This window comes from Magnolia sinica, chromosome 6, assembly GCF_029962835.1.
Source record: "Magnolia sinica isolate HGM2019 chromosome 6, MsV1, whole genome shotgun sequence".
Classification (NCBI taxonomy): domain Eukaryota; kingdom Viridiplantae; phylum Streptophyta; class Magnoliopsida; order Magnoliales; family Magnoliaceae; genus Magnolia; species Magnolia sinica.
This window is the reverse complement of record NC_080578.1, coordinates 2,788,052-2,811,091: the sequence shown is the minus strand read 5'-3', so window position 1 is coordinate 2,811,091 and position 23,040 is coordinate 2,788,052. Positions and strand designations below refer to the sequence as shown.

At 39.4% G+C, this 23,040-nt stretch overlaps 1 protein-coding gene across 8 annotated transcripts; it reads right to left on the bottom strand.

Annotated features, from left to right (window-relative positions):
• Positions 1-540: 540 nt before the first annotated feature.
• On the bottom strand, positions 541-22,576 carry LOC131247949 (uncharacterized). 8 transcript variants are annotated; one of them, XM_058247928.1, is made up of 24 exons: positions 22,077-22,195; positions 21,619-21,760; positions 15,837-16,175; positions 15,473-15,541; positions 15,256-15,393; positions 15,023-15,140; positions 14,451-14,533; positions 13,439-13,534; positions 12,664-12,832; positions 12,441-12,583; positions 12,264-12,350; positions 11,963-12,148; positions 10,243-10,410; positions 7,687-7,807; positions 7,527-7,596; positions 7,193-7,280; positions 6,978-7,098; positions 5,935-6,128; positions 5,718-5,826; positions 4,054-4,209; positions 3,050-3,152; positions 2,346-2,519; positions 1,611-1,756; positions 541-841 (listed from the first exon to the last, which is right to left on the bottom strand). In XM_058247928.1, exons 3-24 carry the CDS (start codon positions 16,077-16,079, stop codon positions 648-650), a joined length of 2,976 nt encoding a protein of 991 aa, XP_058103911.1. In that variant the 5' UTR covers positions 16,080-16,175; positions 21,619-21,760; positions 22,077-22,195; the 3' UTR covers positions 541-647. The 8 variants fall into 8 exon arrangements, with proteins under 8 accessions (XP_058103911.1, XP_058103913.1, XP_058103908.1 ...); XM_058247930.1 differs by having other exon boundaries at positions 15,837-16,128; XM_058247925.1 differs by lacking the exon at positions 21,619-21,760 and having other exon boundaries at positions 1,611-1,677; positions 15,837-16,128; positions 22,077-22,534.
• Between the last annotated feature and the right edge of the window lie 464 nt (positions 22,577-23,040).

The window sequence follows — 23,040 nt, the reverse complement described above, 5'->3', positions numbered from 1 at the left end:
GTTCAAATTAAAATTTAACTTACCCATTGTCCATTTGGCCAACCCCATAGCTAATCTAACCGTTGATTGTAAATTGGAGGCTATCTTAACTGTAGAATCAAAGAGGTAATCATACCCACTCTACTCCGTAGTGGGTGGGTGAATCACTGAAAATGCACCGTCCATCTTTGGCTTTTGTGAAGGTCTTGGGATCCTGCAGGCCCACCCATTCAGCCCGTCTTTCACCCATATTAGAACTTACATGCACCACATGGCTTGCTAGTAGCAAGTTTCACCTCCCTCAGACGACACTCCCTTCGCACTCAATTTTTCTTTTGTAATGAAAGACAGTTGACTGGGCAAGTGACTCGATCGAGGCATGCCTAGTCGTATTGAGTTGACTGGTTTTTAGCTGACTTGATGAGTCTGGTCGAGTCCTGACTGAGTTACGCTCTTCAGTGAGTTTCCACGGACTCGGCTCGGAATCTCAAGTCTTAAGTCACCGGGTTTTAGAACTTAGAACTATGGTTCAAACAGAAAACACGATTATGGCGTGCATCCTTGGGTCAAAGTTCCTATGAGCTTTTATTGATGAGGGATGTTTAGCTGACAAAGAAAAACTGTTGTTTGCATCATCATATCTGATAGCCCCCAGATAAAACCCATGCTTATGAGATTGGTTTCACCTCATATTCATGAGATATTTTCAAAGGAGTGTCTTTTGAAACTGGCCTCTCATCAGACCACAGCTCCATGTTAACTGTTCCAGTCCCCCAATGGACCACGCATCTTTTAACCACGTCGATGTTAAACCGATTAATGAGACATAGGCCCGCACATTTATCAACCAGCATCCATTCTCCTGAAAACAGAAATATGACAACAGTCAAGAACTTTATTTATTTATTTATTTATTTATCCGATAAACTCTTGAGTGAATTCTGAGGGTGACAGACTTACATGGAAGGAAAATCATACAATACTGACCACAAGAAATGTACATTAGCATCCTTGGATGTTTGTACAAGGTGGAGCGTTTAATGCAATGATCCAGACTATTTATCTGATGGGCCCCACATTAACCCTGGTCCAAAAACACCCTCAATGGGCATCATCCATTCCATTCATGGCCTGTGAGTAGATAGTTCGGGAAAGTAAGACAGTTACAAACCACATTCAACTAAACGGAAGGTCAATTGGATAGTGGCATCTCCCATTTTGGAAGTTTTCTTGAGCATATCCATCCACAGGGAGTTCAACGGATCAATGATCGGGATCATGAACCATGAGCCCCACCAGTACAGAACATCCCCAGGAGAGTATCAAATGGTTTCTTGTTCTGTTGATGCATGATTTTATAACCCGGGTTAAGCTTGGCGGACAACCAATCTAAAATTTGGGCACTGTGTAATTAGGACATTCAAACCATTTTGTCAGATATCCATAAGTTTGAAATTTAGAATGATCTGGCCAAGAAAATTATTGATCATTTAAACCAGTGAGATTTTTCATTCACATAGCCGAGTTAACTCAGAGACACAAAGATCAAGTCAAATCTGAGATTTTGAACTGCCATTGTAACAGGTTACTAAAAGAATGGGATCTATAGGTGATGAAATTAAAGAGATTACCACTAGGCCGGAGATCCCCCTCGAACTGCTGCTCACCTGCTTCAGGCTGAATTTCATACTTTGATCCCTTGATAGAAACGAATGAAACAAAAACTTCTGTTGGGTGCAAGAGAGTGAATGTCGGGTGCACCCGTAAACAGACCACCCTTTGATACAAGAGATCAGAAAGGTCAAGATCATCAGGCATTAGATAGGAAATAAAGAATTTACTATTTACGCTTTGTATCATTGTGTAACTGATAGTTGAGCGAATAGGTGAATTTATCAGTTGGAACAAGTGCCAATAACAATTTCCCTTATGAAAATCATAAAGATTACATCCCTATTTCTGTTACTTCGAGCATTCAAACATACCCCAAAACTAACCATGGTTATTTGCTGGCTGCCGCACACTATTTTGTGAAGGGAAAAGAAATGCTAAAGCTGTTTCATGGACAAAGTTAGGCCCTGTTTCATTGCCACTTAGAAAATGAGTTCATCTTCTTATTGTTAACAGTAGTTATGTCTTAAATATCATAGTTTATATAAATTATGGGTTATCAAGATTATTTTTAATCCTTACAAAATCTCAAATACATGTTACTTAAATGAGTGAACTCATCTTCAAGTGGCAACTAAACAGGGCCTTACGTTAACAGGAAACGGGGAGACCATTTCTCTAGTTTGTAGTCTAATTTTTGTTATTCATATCATAGTATTTTCTTCTAATAATTAATCAGGATATTGCTAACAGACCTTGAAAATCCACCTGAACCAGCACCAACGCTGCGAGCTATAATGCCAGAGTCAATTTGGAGAATCTTGGAATTGTCTTTTGGAATAACTATTTGGCGTCGAAGAACCAATCCACCACCAATATCTCCTTCTAAGGTAAGAGATTCCTCTTCTCCTGATTGCTCAAGAGTACGCCTGCAAAATCAGAAAATTTTACAGGAATCACACTAGTCAACTCCCTAGGTACACCATACGGTTTTCTTAAAAAAATAGGTTAGGGAGGTCCTAACTAACAATTTTCCTGAAATTCTCCTCTTGCTCTTCTCCAATAAGAAAATGGTATGGTGTCCCAAGGGAGCAGCAAAAATAAAATACACAACATTTATTTTTCTCTAACATATCAACCACTATTTTCTCAAATAATTTGCAGAAACTAAACAAATGTCATCGACATAAATAAGTCCATATTCTTAATTTTTAAGAAGTAAAAGTTTTCAAAAATATCATGGCTGGAACTTGCAATAAAATCTGTTTATAGCAAGAACATACTGAACTTTCCATCAAAACAACCGAGAGAAATTTTAGATACTTTATTTCAGTCCTGGGCTGAAAGATTCCACTGGATATTAATATAATTTGGGATTTAAACCCCAGCAGCTACCAAAACCCCAAAATATTTTGTATCATTAAAGTGAGTACAGAGTAGATGATTTTCAATAACTCACTCAGTTATAGCATATTCCTCAGTGCATCCAGCAGATCGGTATTCAACTCCACCGTATTCTTCATACCCATCAACTTCGACCCTGCTTTGAAGCCACTGAGTCCCTGAAACAGGTACCCAGAAGGAGAAGAGTCAAGGATCAACTCTCATCATTGCAATGTATAGTTGAATGTCCTTTGCTAATGCTTCTCAGTGGTTATTATGGTACATGCATTTCAGCTGGCAACAACTGTCAAGATTCATGTTTACTTCCATCAGTTTCTTTGGCCTTTACATTTTTGTGGGTAAATATTTTTGAACATCAGACAACCTTAGGTTTCACACTTTCATCCTAAAGCTGTGAACTAAAGCAGCCTAAAGATTGTAGCAGTAGTCTGACTTTCCTCTTCCATTCAACAGTCATACGGACCGGATTCTATAAACAAAACTTTAAGACTTTAACTATCACAACACTTCCAAATATTTAATTAAGCGAAACTCTTTTGGAATCTACACCCTTGGCATACACCAAATTCCCAACTACATTTTAGATAATAAACCCTCAAGCAAGGTAGAAATGTTGAGTGTGCCCCAACTACTTAAAATGACCTCGAGTAAAAGCACCTTCTAGCCCCAGGTGGCAGCGTACTTTTACTCATTTCTTGGAATGCCTCTGCTTTTCTCTTTGAATGATTTTACCCCATGTCAAAAGTCGATTTGCTCCACTCTAGTCATAAGATCGTGTTTTTATCCTGAGAAAACAAGTTCAAATTAAACTAGTACAAGTCTAGTATAGCAGGGATAATGCTCAGCTGAAAGACAAGGAACGTCAAATACTCATTCTCCACTACAAACAATGAAGTATATTTCCAACTCAAAATACCATTGCAGTAGTTAGTAAATTAAGAAACAGTAAATTCAAGAACCATTAGCTTTTCCCAGATGTGAAATCAGTTTTATCTTAAACATGGTTTTTGAAAACAAAAAATTAAAAAAGAATAGTTACATTTGGAGCATGGACATTACCAGAAGGGAGATGCGTCATAGAGATTAATCTACCACCAATCCAGGGCACCACTTCAAGAACCCAATCGCCACTCTTTAGTTCAACAGGAGTCCTTGAGAGTTCTGTTCCCTTCTGTCCTGGGAGCTCATCTGCATCTGGAATGCACTTCACATTTTCTGCGTAATTGACTTGTATCAGCACAATGACAGGATAAAAAATGTAATAGGCAAATATTCAAGGTAGAAAGGACTTCATACTCTGCAAGCTTCAAAAGGATTTTTCATATTTGAACTTTGCCAGTTTCTTCCATCTCCTAAAAACATTTTATGCTACAGAATTTCCACCGATACTAGAATCCTCGAGTCATTGTGAACACCAATGTTTACTCAGGTACAGTGTTCGAAGTATCGGTAACCGGAAATGCGGGGAAACATGGGGAAAATGGTGGAATTTTCAGTGAAACTTCAGGAGATGTTAAAATGTACATATTTTCAATTAGAAATAAAAAAAAAAAAATTACAAAAAGAATGCATACATAACAAGTTTCCATTTAATTGGGCCATAAAAGCATGTGTTGTTGTAAGAAATCAGTCCAACCATCTCATCCAGCCTATTTAACCATCCAACCTTCCATCCAAACATCCATCAATATTGCAAAATATCAACAACACATAATATTTCACCAAGAAATCATCAACAATTGGAAATGAAACGAAAGATTGTGGTCTCAATATCGCACATGTTGTGATATCGATAATATCGAGATATTATCAATATTATCAATGACAAATTGAACATTACATACAACCATGCGCCTGTGAAAAAAAAAAAAATTTGTAATAATTTTTTTTCTAATATAAAATTTTGATGATATCAATACATTAGCGATGTTATTGAAATATCATCAATACACTTATGATACAAGCATTACCTAGAATTTACATAGTCGCTGATATTGATGCATTGGCAATATAAGCGACACCTAGAATTTACATAGTTGAAAATATTGCCGATTACGTTAGCAATATTGATAAGTTGGTGATACTTAGCGATACATTGCTACTACCTAGAATTTCTGATATTATTAGCATTATCGGTATCGCTACCAATGTTATCGGTATCGCTGAGCTTGAGATAAATATAATGTCGGAGATATTTCGAAAATATCGGAGACAATTCGAACATTAGCTCCACCTAGCACCCTCCTCTACCCCAAACCTCCACACCCATTTCCCAAGCAACACTTGATTCATCTCCTCTAACTTCCTCATACCTGCTCCTCCTTGGGAACGTGGTTTACACACGCCCTCCCATTTCATAAGATGAAATTTGTGTTTCTCCTCTGAACCTGTCCACAAAAAATCCCTCCTCCGCTAATAGCCTAATATTGACAAAGTGAATAATAAAAATTTTAAAATTTTAAAAATTAAAAAAATTAAAAAAAGTGAAAAAAGAAACAACAGATATATTGAAATGAAAACCTTGAGAATATATTTATCAATTTGAGACAACTGCAAATTTTGATGAATTATAAAGATATTTCCTCGCAAATATAAATTCTAATCAAAACAACGGATTGAAACCTAATTAAGCTAAACATATATATGTGCCAGAGATAACCAGCAAATACAGGAAACATGGGGATACTAAACATGAAACACAGGGATATGTGGGCGAATATAACCTAAAAGAGCTTTGTATTGATTTTCACTTGTAGCCACTAGGTTAGACACCTCAGTTTCTGAAGGCATTCCAATCTGCAGCTCCTCTCCATCAGTGCCCCATGCATCAACCTTCAAGAAAAACAAAGTTTAGAAACAAACCATAAGAAAAGGGTTTTATCTCCTGATTAAACATGTTCGTGTTTCCATGTTCATTGCAATCTGCAGTGACGATGATACCTTGGCACCTCCACCAAGTAACAAATGTACATGAAGACGACGTATTGGCCTCCTCCATGATCCTTCTGTTTTGGAAACTTTTACTGTTACAACTGAAGATTGAAGCTCAGCTACGTAATAGGTCAAGAGGTATTCCCCGTGTTGGAATCCATATCCATCGCCATCATCCTCAAAGAGAACACCTTCTGCTTTACCTGTAAAAGATATACCACAGATGGCAATTGCAGAGTGTGTGCCACGAGAAAAACTGAAAATTATTAATTCTATTTAGGAATCATGACTTCTTGGCTGACAAGTTTGCCTATTCCAGATATTGGATTTGTAAGGAAAGGAAACAAAATGAACGTAATGGAGAATGAAAAGTTGAAGTACAGACTTCCAACTACTCAGGAAAGGAAGACTGCAAGTTAAGAAGTGCAAAAGGAAACCCGTGCCCCTTCAATTGCTAAAATGAGCACGAGGAAGATTTTTATATCCAAAGAAAGATTGAAAGCAATAAGCAGTATCATTAGGAATACCATCAAACATTTTGAAGCTCTATTTTACAGTTCAAAAAATGCCTGAATAATGCCAGAATCATTGAGGGAGATAGGAACCCTTCTGAAATGGATAAGAAAAGCCAAGTCCTAACTCTGTTGGAGAATAAACAAAGACAAAGGTGTTCGTGCAAATTCAGGAGCATTAGACAGGGCTTTCCCAGCCAATTACATTGGCAGTCAGGTTTCTTTCTAGTCCAAGTCCATTGCTCTTCCCTGAAGTGAGACGATTTCAAAATCAGTTTCTTTAGAGATCAGTTCAAGTAGCTGAAATCAACATATAAGTCCACCTAAACTCCAAATAATTCAAAAGGAGTTCAATATTTTTATGCTCCAAATTTCTGAAAGTGCTCATTCAGATGACCTTCTGAACAAACTGCATGGACACTGTACTGGAAGCATTACCATTATACAACTGGTATTAAGGTCAACTAGTTCAGGAACTGGTTATTAGGAAATAGAATGCAATAACTACAAGGTTAAAGGAATGTAACTCCCAAAACCTACCATGTTCATCTAAAGCCATAAACAGCAACAAGTCATCCGTTGGCTTTGCTTCCCCAACATGCTGAAGAGGAGGTCCCACAGGAATTATTGATCCACCTTGTAAATACAGTATAGGTAAATCCTGAAAAAGGAAAGAAATGTAAATGGTCATCATGAACTGTGACACCATGATAACTCTTCAAATGGACAAAATCTAGGTGGTTAAAAATATTTACTGGATGCGTATCACCAAAGTCAAACCGCAACCAGATACCCCCAGGCAACACGTGCTGCAATTCATGCGATCCCTTATCAGGCATCGTGCTGATGACCGTGCCAACAAGGATGTTAGAAATCATAAAACTTTAACAGAATTTTTAATAGAATGAAAAAACAAAAGAAAAGTAAACACAAGGCATCATCGTTCTTAAGCCATGTTACATAAGGAAACTCAATTTGGACTTATCTTTTATCTTTGAAAAAAAAAAAAAACCCTATGGTATTTCCAAGATGCAAAAAGAAGAAAGCCAGGACTTTTCCAAGAAAGCACAAGAGTTGCTTCTGAGGTACCTTGCACATATTAAAAGAGGCCCCAATAGAAAGGAATTTTCAACACTCCTCAAACTCATATCTTTTGGATCTACATGAAACATAAAGCACCCTCCCACTTCAGTTAAGATGCAAATCCACTACCAATACTACGGAATCCAAAGAAGGTAAAAGGGCGAACCAGCGAAAAATGTTGGAGCCACAACAGGTGTACCCTCGATATGAGCCATATAAAAAAGAGTATATATGTGTTGTATAAGCCGGTAGCGTCGCATCAATGCCAGGCGACATACTTCTTCACACTAAAAGATAGAGTGGAAGTTAGTATTGATGGGAAAGCTCATCGTGTAGTTGAAGCTCAATCTATGGCCGGAAGAGCATCCAAGGCATGGAACTGTAATATGAGGTATCCTTGTACCCAAATAAGGATCAAAATCAATCATTCAGATGGATAAGAAGATAACACCATCCCCATTACATTTAAGACAAAAGACACGTTTTTGTAAGAAAGGAAAGCTTGTAAAAGAATATTTAGTGAATCACATAGACACCAAAAGGGAGTAAAAGAATGCAAAGGCATGATGAAAAAAAAAGGGGGGGGGCGCAGTAAGAGAAGCCAAAATCAGTTGTAGATTGGATGTACAAACAGTGTGATACAGGCTTATAGTTCTTTGAATAGATGCTTCCACCTAACAAATACATGAAAATCATCGCTTATATTCCAGTGCATTGCCCAGCTGTCTCAATGTTTGGGCAAATTGCATTATTTTCATTTGTGATGAAGAAATGATATTAGAGACAATCTTAATCAAAGGAGAACAAGAAATCCCCTTAATGCTTCCCCCAATATATACAAGATTTACACACGACCAAGGCCCGCAAAACTGAGAGTAAAGCATCATAATTGTATTATTATCATGATACATGTCAATAACACTAACCTTCTGAAACACATTAACCAGGGCATAATCAAATGAAACTACCCCAAGCCAAGATTATATAAATAAATTCCAAATTAAGTCCCTACAAGGGTATGTACTGTCAAACAACCACTTGCTCTAAAAGCTCAAGCCGTTATATGATGGTGTATCAATGTATATCAAGGGACTTTAACACTCCCCCACACGTGCGGGGTGGAATTCTACATGGGAACATACTAGGAGACTAGATTACGGAGGCATATTTGTTGCTCCTGGGATTCGAACACATAACCTTCCGCCCTAATACCATGTCAAATAACCACTTGCTCTGAAAGCTCAAGCCTTTAGAGCAAGTGGTTGTTTGACATGGTATCAGAGAGGAAGGTCAAGTGTTCAAATCCCGAGAGCAGCAAATATGTCTCCGTAATATCTTCGCCTAACTGTTTTCTCAAACATGCTCCATTATACCCTTTCTTTTATGGTCTTTGAAAACAAACTAAAGTAACAGCCAATGTTTTAAATATCGTTATCGTTTAATGTATCGCACCCTTGGGATACGGATACATATCGGTTATCACATGGGATATATCGGTTGTATTGCATATTGTATCGTTGTTGTTGGGAAACATGGGAATATTGGGAAATTGGTTGATTTTTTCAATGAAACTTCAGGGATTGTTGAGAAAGACATCAATACACACTTAGAAATCAAAACATTACCAAAAAAAAAAAAAGTGCACATAATAGGGGTTTCCTTTGTATGGGGTCCTAATATATGCACTTACCAACTGAACTGACGCATATATATTCAAAGTCTATTCATATAATTTATAAACGTTAGAAGACATGTATAGAAACACAAGCACTACATTCAAAGGCAAAAGAAGAATCACTAAATCAGGTTACATACATGTTTAATTTTTTGTTTGGATACAAAGATTACAACTGATTTGCAAGAAATTGAGCAATTTCGATTTTTTTCTCAATTTTCCGCAACTTGACCCATCTCCACCAAATCTCGAAATTGAAGTTCCAAATCCATGATTTTTCATGGAAAACATGAAGAATAATATACTTGTAACCATTTAACACTAGTTTAACGTGATTTACAACAAAAACATGGATTGAAAATCGAAAATGCTCACTGGATCTAATAGGTGGGAGATATCGGCATAACCTGTGCGTTTCGTATCGCACAGGTGGGATACAAGATATATTGTGGGATATATCGGCTCATATCGTCGATATTTAAAACACTGGTAGCGGCATTAAACCTCCATTTCGAGGCATAGCCCACAGTCATAAGGGCACAAGGGTCACCTACGCACTGGTTTTCTCCCACGGAGGAGAAACTCATATCCATTCTCCATCTATTGTAGGTGTTTTCGGTCGTCTCTAGCACATGCTATATGAAAAGCATGTTACGGTGGATCTCTTGAGGAGTACGCCAACCTCTACACCGTACAACTCTTAACCCAGCTGTTGTCTAGGTGCTTAGTCCGAGCCACTCAACTCAGTCGCTCTCACAAGCGTCTAGACGAAGTCTCACATATGGCTTATTCAGGCTATATGACCCTAGTGAGAACCATCATGCTCGGTCCTATAAAGACCTCATCTTAAACCCAATTCAAGGCGATCTACGAGTAACACCAAAGTCTAAAAATACTATATTAACTATAAGCAAAAATTGCCATAAACTCCCAAGCAATCAGTCAATAGAAACGAAGAAAAAAAAAAGGGTAACATTTCCATTTGCATTAAAAGTTTGAAACCAGCAAGTGCAATTAGCTGATTTTATTTAGTAGATGAGAACATACCTCTTGTCCAAAAGACCATGGTTCATGGTCATTGGTGCCCATTTCAGAATGTCCACGAGAAAAAGGAAGCATTGCACCCACCCCCATCCATCTTCCAAAAAGCCTGGGTGTTGCATTCCCAGCATACCCACCAATATCTGGTCCTGATAATGGCTGACCACTGAGGCCCTGGATAAAAAATACTAAATGCTACTTATAAATGAACCTTGTGAGGAATATGAAATGCACTTGAGACCATTTCAATGGCTGCGCTCAAACAGAAAAATGCTATTTGATTTATCTCAAGCCGTAACTCTCTTGGCATATACTTTACAAGATTCTAGGGATTATGGAGAAACCAATATGGTAGAATCAATCAAGATGACCAATACTAAAGTAAAGAAAATTCCATTGCCAAAAAAGCAAAATTGAGTATATTTGAACTACTTATAAACCAAGGCATCCCTTCTTCTTTCTTCAAATTTTATTTTTTTTTCCTACAAAGAAAAACAAGATGAAAAAATTGAATTACATGATAAAGGTACATGACTATGAAGACTCAAACCAAGCCATGGATGCCATATGGCTCCAGTATGTCCTTCTCACAACTGACATATGCACCCATAGTAGCAAGGGAGCCATGTGGAACTAAATGGATCTCTGGAACCTGATGAGGAATTTGGGAGTTGGGGCACATACGGTTGTGAGACTTGTAGTTTGACAGAAGCTTCCCAAATCCCACAATCAATGAGAGCTACAGAAACAATCATTCTTTCTTGTTAGTTACCCACCACTGTGGGCAAGATCGGGCCACCAATGTTGGCTGGTGTTTCATCAGCTCGGATGTTGAGCAGCATATCAGTGATTCCCTACCTGACAACATTATGAAGGGTCTCGATTATGTCCATTGTCACACCTTTGAGTTATTAAAAATGGTTCATAAACATTTTTTTTCTTTAGGGTCATCTCAAGGAATAGTTAATTAGGTATATCTCAGGGAATAGTTAATTAGCTCCCATCTAATCCCACCACTTGCATACTACAGGCATAACAAGATTACAAGTTGACCTGTTATGAGGTTTGCTAGCCCCACATGCAGCACACATACCAACCTGGCAAGTGTGTTAGGCATGTATGCAGTGCATAAGGTGACATCCACTGTGAAGATGAACATATGCGGAAAGTCAGACCAGCCCACTCAACGGACAGGCCACACATGTACATTGAATGTGGATAATTGGTATGTTTTCTATACCATCAATTCATTTTTTCTAGAGGCAGCACACCTGATTTGTGGGCCAGCCTGACTTCTGCTACAGTCATCATCATAGTAGGGATCACACACGCACCATTCATATGTCCCATACTCCCACACACTGGCCAGGCTGACATGTATGCTGTCAGGAGAGGGTGCATGTGGAGAAAGCAAAACTCTCCTGTTACAGCACTAAATTCCAACTGATTTGCTACCAAACTTTTCACTTTGCAGAAAAAAGAGACTGTTCATCAATAAATTACAAATGAATCAACAGAGATATAGCTATTACTTTAAAAACAAAAAGGATGGCAAAGAAAGCAAGAGAAACATTATTTGAATGAACCAGAAGAACCACTTTTCAGTTCTGATCCAATAATGAAAGATCCTGATCTAAATTACAGAAACAGTACACACCATTCATAGAGATCTATAGCCCTACACTGAGAAATGTAGGTGCAGCACCATAGAAGGAGAATTACTTACCAATTGAATCGCCATGGGTATACTCATACGCAAATGCTCCCAATTTGATAGGTTATCTCCAGTCCATGTTGCAGCATACCTTTGACTACCTATATACCCAGCTCTGGTGAGAACAAATGGGCGTTTTTCCCCACTGGCCATTTGCATTCCCTCATATGTTGACCTTGCCATCAGCATGCCATAAACCTAACATGAAAATGATGTTAAGAATTAAAGGATTCCAGACTCAAAATAAGAAAGTAGCTGCCACATGAGTGTCACATATAAGGCACCAAACACAGCTGGAGTGGATGAACATTACATTGTGATAATAAGCATGATCCTGACAGCCACCAAGTTCAATGTCTCCTCTGTGAATGTTGCTCTCTGGCATGGTTTTTGTTATAGACTGAGAAGCAAAAAATTAATTTTCAGTAGATTAGAAACCTTTAAGGTGACAAGACCAAAAAATCGCAAGTGGCAGTTACATAAGCATTACCTTGAAAACTGTAGGCTCGTTCATATCATTCCATATCCCATCAACACCATTAAAAATGAAGTCCTTTACTAACTTAGCCCACCACAAACGGGTCTTTTCTTGCGTAAAATCAGGAAAAACACAAGGCCCAGGCCATACATCCCCTAAGAATGGAACCACAAAAGACTTAAATGCACTTACAATTTACCAATATGTCAAAAATAAATGCATCAGGAAGCATTACCAACAAAAGCTCCCCCATCTGCTTTTTGAACCCATATGTCAATTTCAGAACCACTATCATAAACAAAGTAGCCCTCTTCACACTTAATCCCCGGGTCGAGCATCCAAATTGCTTTAAAACCATTAATATGAAGCTCATTTGCCAAAGATTTTGGATCAACGAAATGCTCCTAGAAGAATTAACAAACAGTAAGTTTGTTGTGAAGATACAGAATGTCCTCAGGATTTACATGGTAAAAGGCAAACCAAATCAAGTCATAGACAAAGTATGTCTTCATGTTTCTTACCATACGTTGTTGTAAGTCTACCGATGTCATAAGCCGAAGAAGAAGAAGAAGAAGAAGCAAGAGGATGAAGATGATTTTGAAACCATTCTTTATCTAATAAATGTGAAGGACTAATATCTAACTAATCATATTCAACTCCTTACATATCAGAATAAGAACGACTCATGGAAGGCAAGATGAAGTAGAATGAAAACAAGGAAAACACCCCCAAACTAAATGCAAATCACTTTAACAACAGAGACCAAATAATCAAGGTAGTATTAAAATCCAAAAGCAATGCTAACCCACAAGTTTAATGTACCACTCTTATGACAGAAGTTGCTTGCGTTTAATGACATTCATGTCACATGCTAACCGTTGGTGGAATTTCCAAAAAACGGAAGTCAAGATAAACATTGATTGACAATTGTAAAAAGACGTGTCAGAGTGGCCATTGAGGTCGCTAACATCATAAAATATTTGAAAGTCATAGTCTGGAGAATAACATACTTGGTCGAAAGTAAAACAACGGAAACCATCCATGTAGTCAATGTCCATCCATATGACATCACAAGGTATTCCCTTCTCTCGGAATGTTCTAGCAACCTGCACACATGAATATCGGGAAAAAATTATTACAATAAGGTGATAGCATATTTCATGGTCATTACAAACATTTGGAAATAACAAGTCCAAAATCTCCGCTTTCCCCAATGAACAAACAAGAGACGGACAAACTTCCAATCCCCAATAAAACAAGCCCATTTGAATAATAACTTTAAGAAGTTTACTGATATCAGCATTGCAACAAGAACATAACTCAGTGAAATCCTTTTATCTTCATCTAGCCTCTTTTGATTCATTGGGAGCCAATAGCAACACGGGGATGGTCTGGTCCTATGGTGCCCCTCTTAAGGTGGGTAGCCTTTGCTTGGCTTCTTGGCAGGAACTGAATCCTAACTGTTGATAATCTCAGGAAAAGGGGTATGGTTTTGCCTAACACTTGCAGTCTTTGTCTCCAACATGAAGAATCTCTCAATCATCTCTTCATCCACTATTGCTTTTCCGCAGAAATTTGGAACCAAGTGCTGCAAAAGGCTGGAGTGTCCTGGGTTATGCCAGAAGATGCCAAAGGCCTCTTTCACTTGTGGCATGCAGAAGGTCTTCTCGGCAGAAAGAAGTGGCACATTATCTTCCTTGCAACCCTCAGGTCAATCTGGCTCGAGAGAAACAATTGGTGTTTCCTTAACTTGAGAATCTCTTCAGCCAGGGTCTTTAGTAAAGTCTTGAGTCTGTTCAGGGATTGGGCTCCTTAGCTGTAGGGAGCCTTTTGGGGTGTAGCCAGCATTGGGGCCAGTGGTTGTTCAGATTTTTCTTTCATTTTTCTATTTTGTTTTCTTTTTCTGTTTTGTTTTGTTGGTTTAATAAAATTTCATCTTCCCCCACCCCCAAAAAAAAAAACAAACAATGTGATGGTTGTCTCTGCAAACAAAAGTTTTAAAAGTAACAACAGATTGTCCACCTTAAGAACTTTTGCATCTGAATCATAGCTCCAACGACATTGATGATAGCCTAGAGACCATTTTGGAGGCATAAAGACAGTCCCTAAATACATGTTGAGGAAAGATCAGTTGTAGGAACAGAAGTACAACAAAAAAGGGAGAAAAAAAAAAAAAAAAACAAACAAACATTATCATTCCAAGCCAACCATGTGGAAATTTTAATGACAAATACTATAAAAACAAACAGCAGCCCAGGAATAAAGTCACAGTTTCTTTTGCAGCAAAATTTAAACCCCATCATGCTGAAAACATGCACCATGGGAGGATATAGTAGTATGGTTGCAGAAAGGGACCAACGATTGGTGCATAATATATATACAAAAAGGATATAAGGAACAGTACAAAACAAAGAGAAGAATGGAGTTCAACAGCGAAAGTCAGTTTCACTTGAAACATGTTTTCATAAAACAAGTTGAGGGGTCCAGCCGGAAAACTCTATTCCCATGATTAATACAAGATAAAAGTATATGCACATGAATGCACATATTACTGAATCGTGATAACAGTAAGGTTCAATGGTTTAAGAAGAAACCGATTGCATGAGATAGAGATATCAGGACTGCAGTTGGCGACGTAAATGGACCGAATGTAATAATTGGATATGCAGTTGGAGAAGCAAACTTTATTGTTGATTCCTTCCGTAGGTCGATCTGTTTAAGAAGTTATTGATCAACAAGTTACGGTGGACTCAACATAGACCTCCATGAAGTAGGGAACATGTGGGAGGTAGAGAGAATCATTCATAAAGCAGAAAACTAGCTAGACCTCACAACGTCGAGTTGTATCCGCAAGAACCCCAAATGCCTCTCCATTTGGAAGGATAGCAAGGACCCAAGGATGTGACTGATACAAGGATGTTGTTCCCGAACCATAACCCCATGCATCGGTGTTCCATGTAAATATCTGAGGTGAAACAAAGCTAGTTAATGACTAGAACAAAACAATAATTCCATTTCCTTCCAAAATGAACAACATGACTTACTCTCTTTCCAGTCCGCTGAAGCTGCCCACTAACTTCTCCTGTTCCATACAAAGATGATCCAGTAGGGAGCTAAATCATGAGAAAAATAATCAGGTTAATTAAAGAAACACGGAATCATAAGAACTCAAGATATATGTTTTGCCACGCCATGCTAAATGTCCATCAGTTAGACAGTTACGATTGGTTGACTAGTGGGATTCTTGGGCTATGCCCCATCCACATGGAACCCATTATTTCGATGTTCTGGATTGACATACATGTATGCACATGTGTGGCAAACTCAAACTAAAGTCTCACTCAAAAGAGAATTGCATTGCAGAAAGAGGCTTCAGTTGAGATTGCAAGAAAAGGCAGCAGAACAAACCTTGATAGTGACAACCTGTTGCCCATGAAGGAGTTCAAATGTAGGAATATACACGGGAACCTTATGAATCATGATTGGTATGTCCCTCGATTTACAATCCACGAAAGAGAGACTTGGATATGCCGCATTCCTATAATTTCCAGAACAATCAAAACGGAAAACCCCCTCCTCAAGTACAGGTTCGAAAACCATATTCCCAGAAGTGACATCTGTGGTGATCTTCTCCCCTTCGTATTCAGCCATTTTGGCTGCCAACCTTTCACCACTCAAATTGTTTATATGCCTCTGCTGTCTGCATGCCAAAATTTGAATTAGGAAGTTTGTCTTCTGTCAACTTTCCTGTTATTTTACATTTTGCAAACATTAGAAGTAGACACAATTAATCATTTTCAAAAGAAATAAATTCACTGCAACAATAAGTAACACAATGTAGGACCATGCAACAACTAACAAACTCCATGTACACCCATAAGCAAGAGAATATATATTCAAAACAGCAACAACAGAGACAATATATTCAAAACAGCAACAACACTGGCAGACTTCAATGGTAAATGGAAGAGGCATATTCAGATTACGTTGGTTTTCTAGACTATGGGGAAGTTCCTTGTGTTGGAAATTTCTGAATTTAGAAATTCTGGACACCGAAAATAACAAAAAGAAATTGATTGGAACTAGGCTGAAGCACGTATTAATACGTTGTCCTTGAAGCGTGATTTGCCCCCTCTCTTCTGTTATTTGAGATCGTTGTTGGGTTATTGGCGAATTGCTTCCAGGATACGACAAGCCTTGTTTGGTCCAGCGTGCAGTAATCACGAAGGGACCACCTTAGGAACTCGGCTAACACAGTCAGTCTTGTTTGGTAGACTCAGTGTTTCAAAAACTCGGTGAGTTCGTGACCTCAGGGAATTACAAACTTAACTTAGTTGAAAGAAAAGGGAGACAATTTGTTGATTTTTCTTGTAAACAAGATCAACTAGATTTCTTATGCTCTGGACCTGGAGGGATCCGATTTATATAGATGGAGAAAGTGGACTGTTGCACCTGATGCCATCAAAGTTCAAAACATTGCAAAAACGTTTCTGAACGTTGGCTCATTAATCCAGATGTTTCAGACCATTGGAGTTGAATCTAAACATTGGATTAAAGATTTAACCGTTTGGATCATTGAATGGTTGGCCATTTTCGGACTGTTGGCATTAACTAGCATCAGTTTCTAGCGTTCTCTGCAATGGATGGATAGAACCATTTCCAAAATCTTAGATGAGTTAGCCTTCTCTCACATTTCGCACCTCTCGTACCGCGCTTGCACCGTCTCGCATAAGGTCGCGAGGAAGCTACTACTCGCGACACGATGCACATGTGCAAAGTGCAAAGTGCGCCACTAGCGCCTCTACAGCCACCCGGCTACACTACCTCATGTGCCAGCGCTCTCTCCCTCTTTTCTCCAAGTAAGATTTCCACAAGATAGTTTATAAACTCCCAAAATTTCCCATCTCTAAGTGATGTGGGACAAAGGAAAAAATCCCACTTTTCACATTATTCAAAAAACTTTTTCAAAATGATTTTGGAGGGAAACCAATTTTTTTAATTTTATTTTTCAAAAATCAAGTGCATTTCCTCTACTCGATCTCGTGTCAACTCTATTTCTTCCATCCAAATTGATAATTCTATTGTTTTTGATAAAGATGTTATATGTGATTCTATCATTCAATTCTTCTCTCAGTTGTTGACTGCGGAGGAGGTCAATCGTCCAAGGATCAACAATCTTCTTCTTCAATCGATCTCGGAAGAAGAAGCTTTGCTATTGGAAAGCCCTATCAATCTTGATGAGACTAAAGCTGCTATTTGGGCCTCAGGGTCTAATAAAGCCCCCGGTCCCGATGGATTCCCCATTGCGTTTTTCAAATCTTTTTGGATTCTATCCTTATAGCTAATGAGTGTATGGATTCATGTGCAAGGGAGAAAAGATCGGGTGTTCTATATAAACTCGACCTCCAAAAAGCTTGCGATCATATAGACTAATCATTTTTGGAATACATGCTCCACAGAATGGAGTTTGGGTTCTCTTGGAGAGCTTGGATTAAGATTTGTGTGTCCTCTCCCAAGTTCTCTGCCCTCATTAATGGGGCCCCTTTTGGTTATTTCAGAGCCACTAGAGGGCTTCGTCAGAGGGGGGTCCTCTATCTCCCTTTCTTTTTGTCATAGTTACTGAAGCCCTTAGTGCCATGTTTTCTAGGAGCCAGGGAATGGGTCTCTACAAAGGTTTTCCTATTCCTGATCTCCCATTTCGCATCAATCATCTGCAATTTGCTGATGACACCTTATTGATTTGTGAAGCATATTAAGTCAATGATATCCCATCTCAACATGAATATTTGTTGGTTCCAGGTTATTTTCTGGTCTCAAGGTAAATATGTCCAAAACTGAATTTTTCGGCATTAATCTGAAACCTGAGGCTTGTAGTTCCTTTGGAGCTCTCTTTGGGTGTAAGGTAGGATCTCTTCCTTTTCTTTATATGGGTCTTCATCTCTATATCAGTAAGTAATGCAAGGACGTTTTCACACTGGGCTCAAGTGGGGTTGCTTGTGGGATGCGGAGACACACTCGAGGTGGGCGGCCCATGTGAGGCGGGTGGCTCGTGTGAGGCGCGCCCCATCCGTGTGAAGCGGGTGGCTTGTGTGAAGTGGAACCCATGTGAAGTGGGGCCCACGAGGGGGGTTCGGTCAAAGTCTTAACCCATGCGATGTGGGGCATAGGCTATGAGATAAAGGAATTAATTCGTCATACTCTATCAGTTCGAGCCTTTAGAGCAAGTGGCTAATTGTCCTACATCAAAGTGATATTAGAGCGGGAGGTCTCGTGTTTGAGACTCCTCACCGAGAGTGATTAATACAGGGGCATTTTCACACCGGGCTCGAGTGGGGTTGCCTGTGGGATGTAGGGGCACACTCGGGGTGGATGGCCCATGTGAGGCGGGCCCCATCCATGTAAAGCGGGGTGGCTCGTGTGAAACAAAACCCATGTGAAGTGGGGCCCACGAGGGGGGTTGTAAGCCTCCTCTATCTTTGTAGGATTGCATTCTTGAGCATATGGAGAGGAAGTTGTCATCCTGGAGATGCAATGTCCTGTCTCTTGGAGGCAGAATTAACTTGAACAAGGCTTCCCTCTCCAACAAGCCAATTTACTTCTTCTCCTTATTTCCTAACCAAAAATCTATTTTTTCTAAAATTGACAAAATGAGAAGGAAGTTTTTGTGGCAAGGGAATGTTGATTCTTTCAAGTTCTCATTGCTTAATTGGAAGGAAGTTTGAACCCCTTACATTGAAGGTGGTGCGAGCATTAAGAATTTGGAGCTTATGAATAGAGCCCTCCTGGCCAAGTGGATTTGGAGGTTTGCATATGAACCTGATAATCTCTAGAGACATATGATCACTGCTAAATATGGTACCTCTAACTCTGGTTGGTGGATGAGGGAGTCTTCCTTGTACAGAACTTCTTTCCTTTGGAGGAATATTGTTAAGATAGCTCCCTGCATTCAACAAGATGTGTCCTTTCCTTTGGGCGATGGTAATAGAATCAGCTTCTAGTTCGATCAATGGTGTAGAAATTTTACGCTAGCTAATGCCTTCCCCTCTCTATTTTCTGTCTGCTCAAACCCTTTTATTCCAGTTAAAGATTGCTTCTATCATAATGGGCAGGGAGGGATCTGGATTCCCCCATTCAGAAAGAATTTTTCTGACTATGAATTTTAGGAATTCAGTTCCTTGCTCTCCCTTTTACAGGACTTCCACCCCAATCCAAGCTTTGAAGATTCCATGGTGTGGAAGTTGTCCATCTCAAGGACATTCTCTGTCAGATCTCTTTACAATTTCCTCTCCTTAGGGAGGTCCTCATCTTCCTGTTCTCATACTAGAGAAATCTGGGCCTATTCCATTCCTCCAATGGTGGCGGCATTTGGCTAGCTTGCAAGCAAAAATAGAATTCTCACGATTGATAGCCTTCGTAAGCAAGGGATGATTCTTCCCAATGCATGTCCTTTGTGCCTTAAATATGAAGAATCTATGGACCATTTGGTTATCCATTGTCCGTTCTCCTCGGATATCCGGTGAAGTGTGTTACACCTGGCAAACATCTCATGGGTGATGCCATCCTCAATCAATCATCTATCGTGTGTGTGGCATTCAAATCAAGGTAGTAGTCTGGGCAAAAGGAAATGGCACTTTGTTTCGTTGGCCATTCTTTAGGCGGTTTGGGCTGAGAGAAATAATCAAGTGTTTAGAAATCAGAGTGTTTCCTCAGCCTTGGTTTTCTCTAAGATTATTATTCTCTTTCACGATTGAGTGCCATAATTTGTTTGTTGAGGTTTGCTTCCTATTGGGGGATTTTTATTTTTATTTTTTGTAGCCTTTCTAGTGGACTAGTTCCTGCCGCCTTTTCAATAAATTCTTATCTTTCAAAAAATAAATCAAGTGCATTATTTGATTTAACCAAAAAGAGAAGGAATTCTCAACACCTTGTTCTGAGGATAACATGATAAGCTAGAGCTGAATTGCAAATGACATATGTTCATGACATTCTCTCACCAACTTCACTTGTGATATGGGTGGGAAAAAGCCAGAAATAAAAGCCAGTTTAGTGCACGTTCTATTTTTAACACCGCTCCAAATGCCAAGCCCACCTTGTTGGCTCAGGATTCCCATCAATTGTGATTTGGCAGTACATCACATGCACCTTATTGTGTATTTAGCACAAGAGGAATGTTAGAATCTTCATCAGAGTCTCATGAAGCTTAAGTGTTGTCACTGTTGTAAAAGTTTAAGAAAGAGTTCCAATACAATCATACTTTGTAGGGATGTCCTGGGCTCAACTATCTACGAGTTGGATAGAATCATGTGGGTGCCATTCATCCGCCTTCAGCACAAGAGACTTGTGGAAGGCATCCCAACAGGGTTGGTTTGAACTAAATTTTGTGATACCCCGTTTGTAGGTCTCAAATTACTCTAGTCACCAACGTTGTCGTCGTCACCATCACCATCATCTAAGCCCTACCTAACTAATTGGTGTTGGCTACGTGAATCTTGTTCCACCATTCCAATCTATCAAGGGCCATAACTTCAATTAGGCGAGAGCTCATCAAGTCTTTTTTTACTGCCTCCACCCATGTCCTTTTGAGCCTTCCCCTTTTGCCCTTTTAGAGTCTTCAACTTGTACCAACTCACTCCTAACCAGTGCAATCTTTGTTCTCCATTGCCCATGACCAAACCATCTAATTCTAATTTCCCAGATCACTCACTCTAGTGATGAGAGCAAAGTTGTCGAATTCTCACCTTTGAGATAAAATTTAAATTATGAAAAGAGGCACAGAGTTTTAAATGAAATCTTGCACTTGAAATCAACAAGTTGAAAAAAAAAATGTACTAATTGCACTTGAGCAAGTAGCAAGTGCACTTGCCAGTACACTCGTGGTTCACACATTTCAATGATCACAAGTATGCAAGACACCGGCTGCTGACCAAGTCGGCCCCACCATTACATGCCCTGTTGCAAAAAAAGATCAAGCTGATCTGCTCGTGGCCGTGGTGGGCCAGACACATGCAAAACAACACTGTCGATTAAAATAATTTGACCAACAGCCCACATTCAACTTACATGTGTGGCCCACCAGATAAGTGGGGTGTTCTGATGTTTCAATCAGGATATCTACACAGTAGCGCCCAACTGATCAGTGGCTCAGTTCTTGCAGATGTGTGCCATGCCAACTGATGAGTGGAGTGGACACCGGATGAGTGGAGTGGCCTGATATTTCGGTCAAGGCATCTACGCAGTGGGGAGCAAGCCACGCAACTGATGAGTGGCTCTGATCTTGCAACTGTATGCCATGCCACTAAGCGCAACTGTGTGCAAGTTGGGTTTCAACTTCTCTGAAAACAACATGCAAGAACTGTTTCATCAACAACTGAACTGAATCAAAATTCAAAACTCCTTCCATAGAGACCTCATCGCAATAACTAAATTCCCAACAAACATATAAAACTAGCAAAAACACACATCAATCAGAAAAATAAAAATAAATAAATAAATAAAGACCAAGGAAAAAGGAACTCGGATAGCAAGATACGAATGAATGCATATTCAGCCTTCTCAGATTATCGTCAACATAAACAGTTCGATCGAACTGAACTAGCCTATCCCTCGACGACCTAAAACCTTGAGAATCTATGAAAGAAATGAACGTACCGTGGAGACGGGCCTGGATCGATGGAATGCTTGAAGTTGCTAAGCTTCTGCAGCTTCAATGGCGATCTGAAAACCCACAAATGCAGAGGGAAATGTCCCTGAAGGCGGGTGAAAGCTACGGTACTTAGTTCCATGGAGCTTAGCTCGCTCTCTCTCTCTCTCTCCGCTTCTGTTTTTCTGCTCCCGACTCTACGATTGTTCGTCGCAACTGCGACTGTTTCGACTTTTATGCTCGCGCGCTCTCATGATCACGAGCGCACCAGGTATGGACAGGTGGTCGATTCCCACTGCTTGGTTCCGAGATGATTTGGTGGGGCCGGCGGAGAACCAGAATGCCTTTGTTGGATCCCTATAATTTATTTCCCTTACATCAATGCCGTCCATCTGTTTTTACAGCTCATTTTACGGCATGATCCAAAAATTGAAGCATATCCAAATCTCAGGTGGACCACACCACAGGAAATAGTAGAGATTGACCATAAAAACTTCTTGTGGGCCATAAAAGTTTTGGATCAACTTGATATTTGTGTGGTCCCTTTTTACAGTTCTTTGTGGACTTATCAACAGGTTTGGATGGCAAATAAACACTCCGGTTGCTGCCAAGAAGTTTTGAAGTTGGGAGTGCCTCTTCATGTGGGTGGGACCCTTGACTGTAGAGCTCACAGTGATGTATGCGCCTTAAATCCACACCGTCCAACCATTTTTACAGATCTTTTTAAGGCATGATTCCAAAAATTAATCTGACCCAAATCTTATGTGAACCACAACGCAAGAAAAAGTTGTGATTGAATCCCTACCATTAAATTTTTCATCAATTCCACCAGATTGTTTATTTTCCCTCCAACGTGTGAGAAATCCACTCCTTTCATCCGTTTTGCAAGCTCATGTTAGGATCGATCCCAAAAATGAGGCATATCCAAAACTCAGTAGGCCACACGACAGGCAATAGTAGGGATTGAACGTC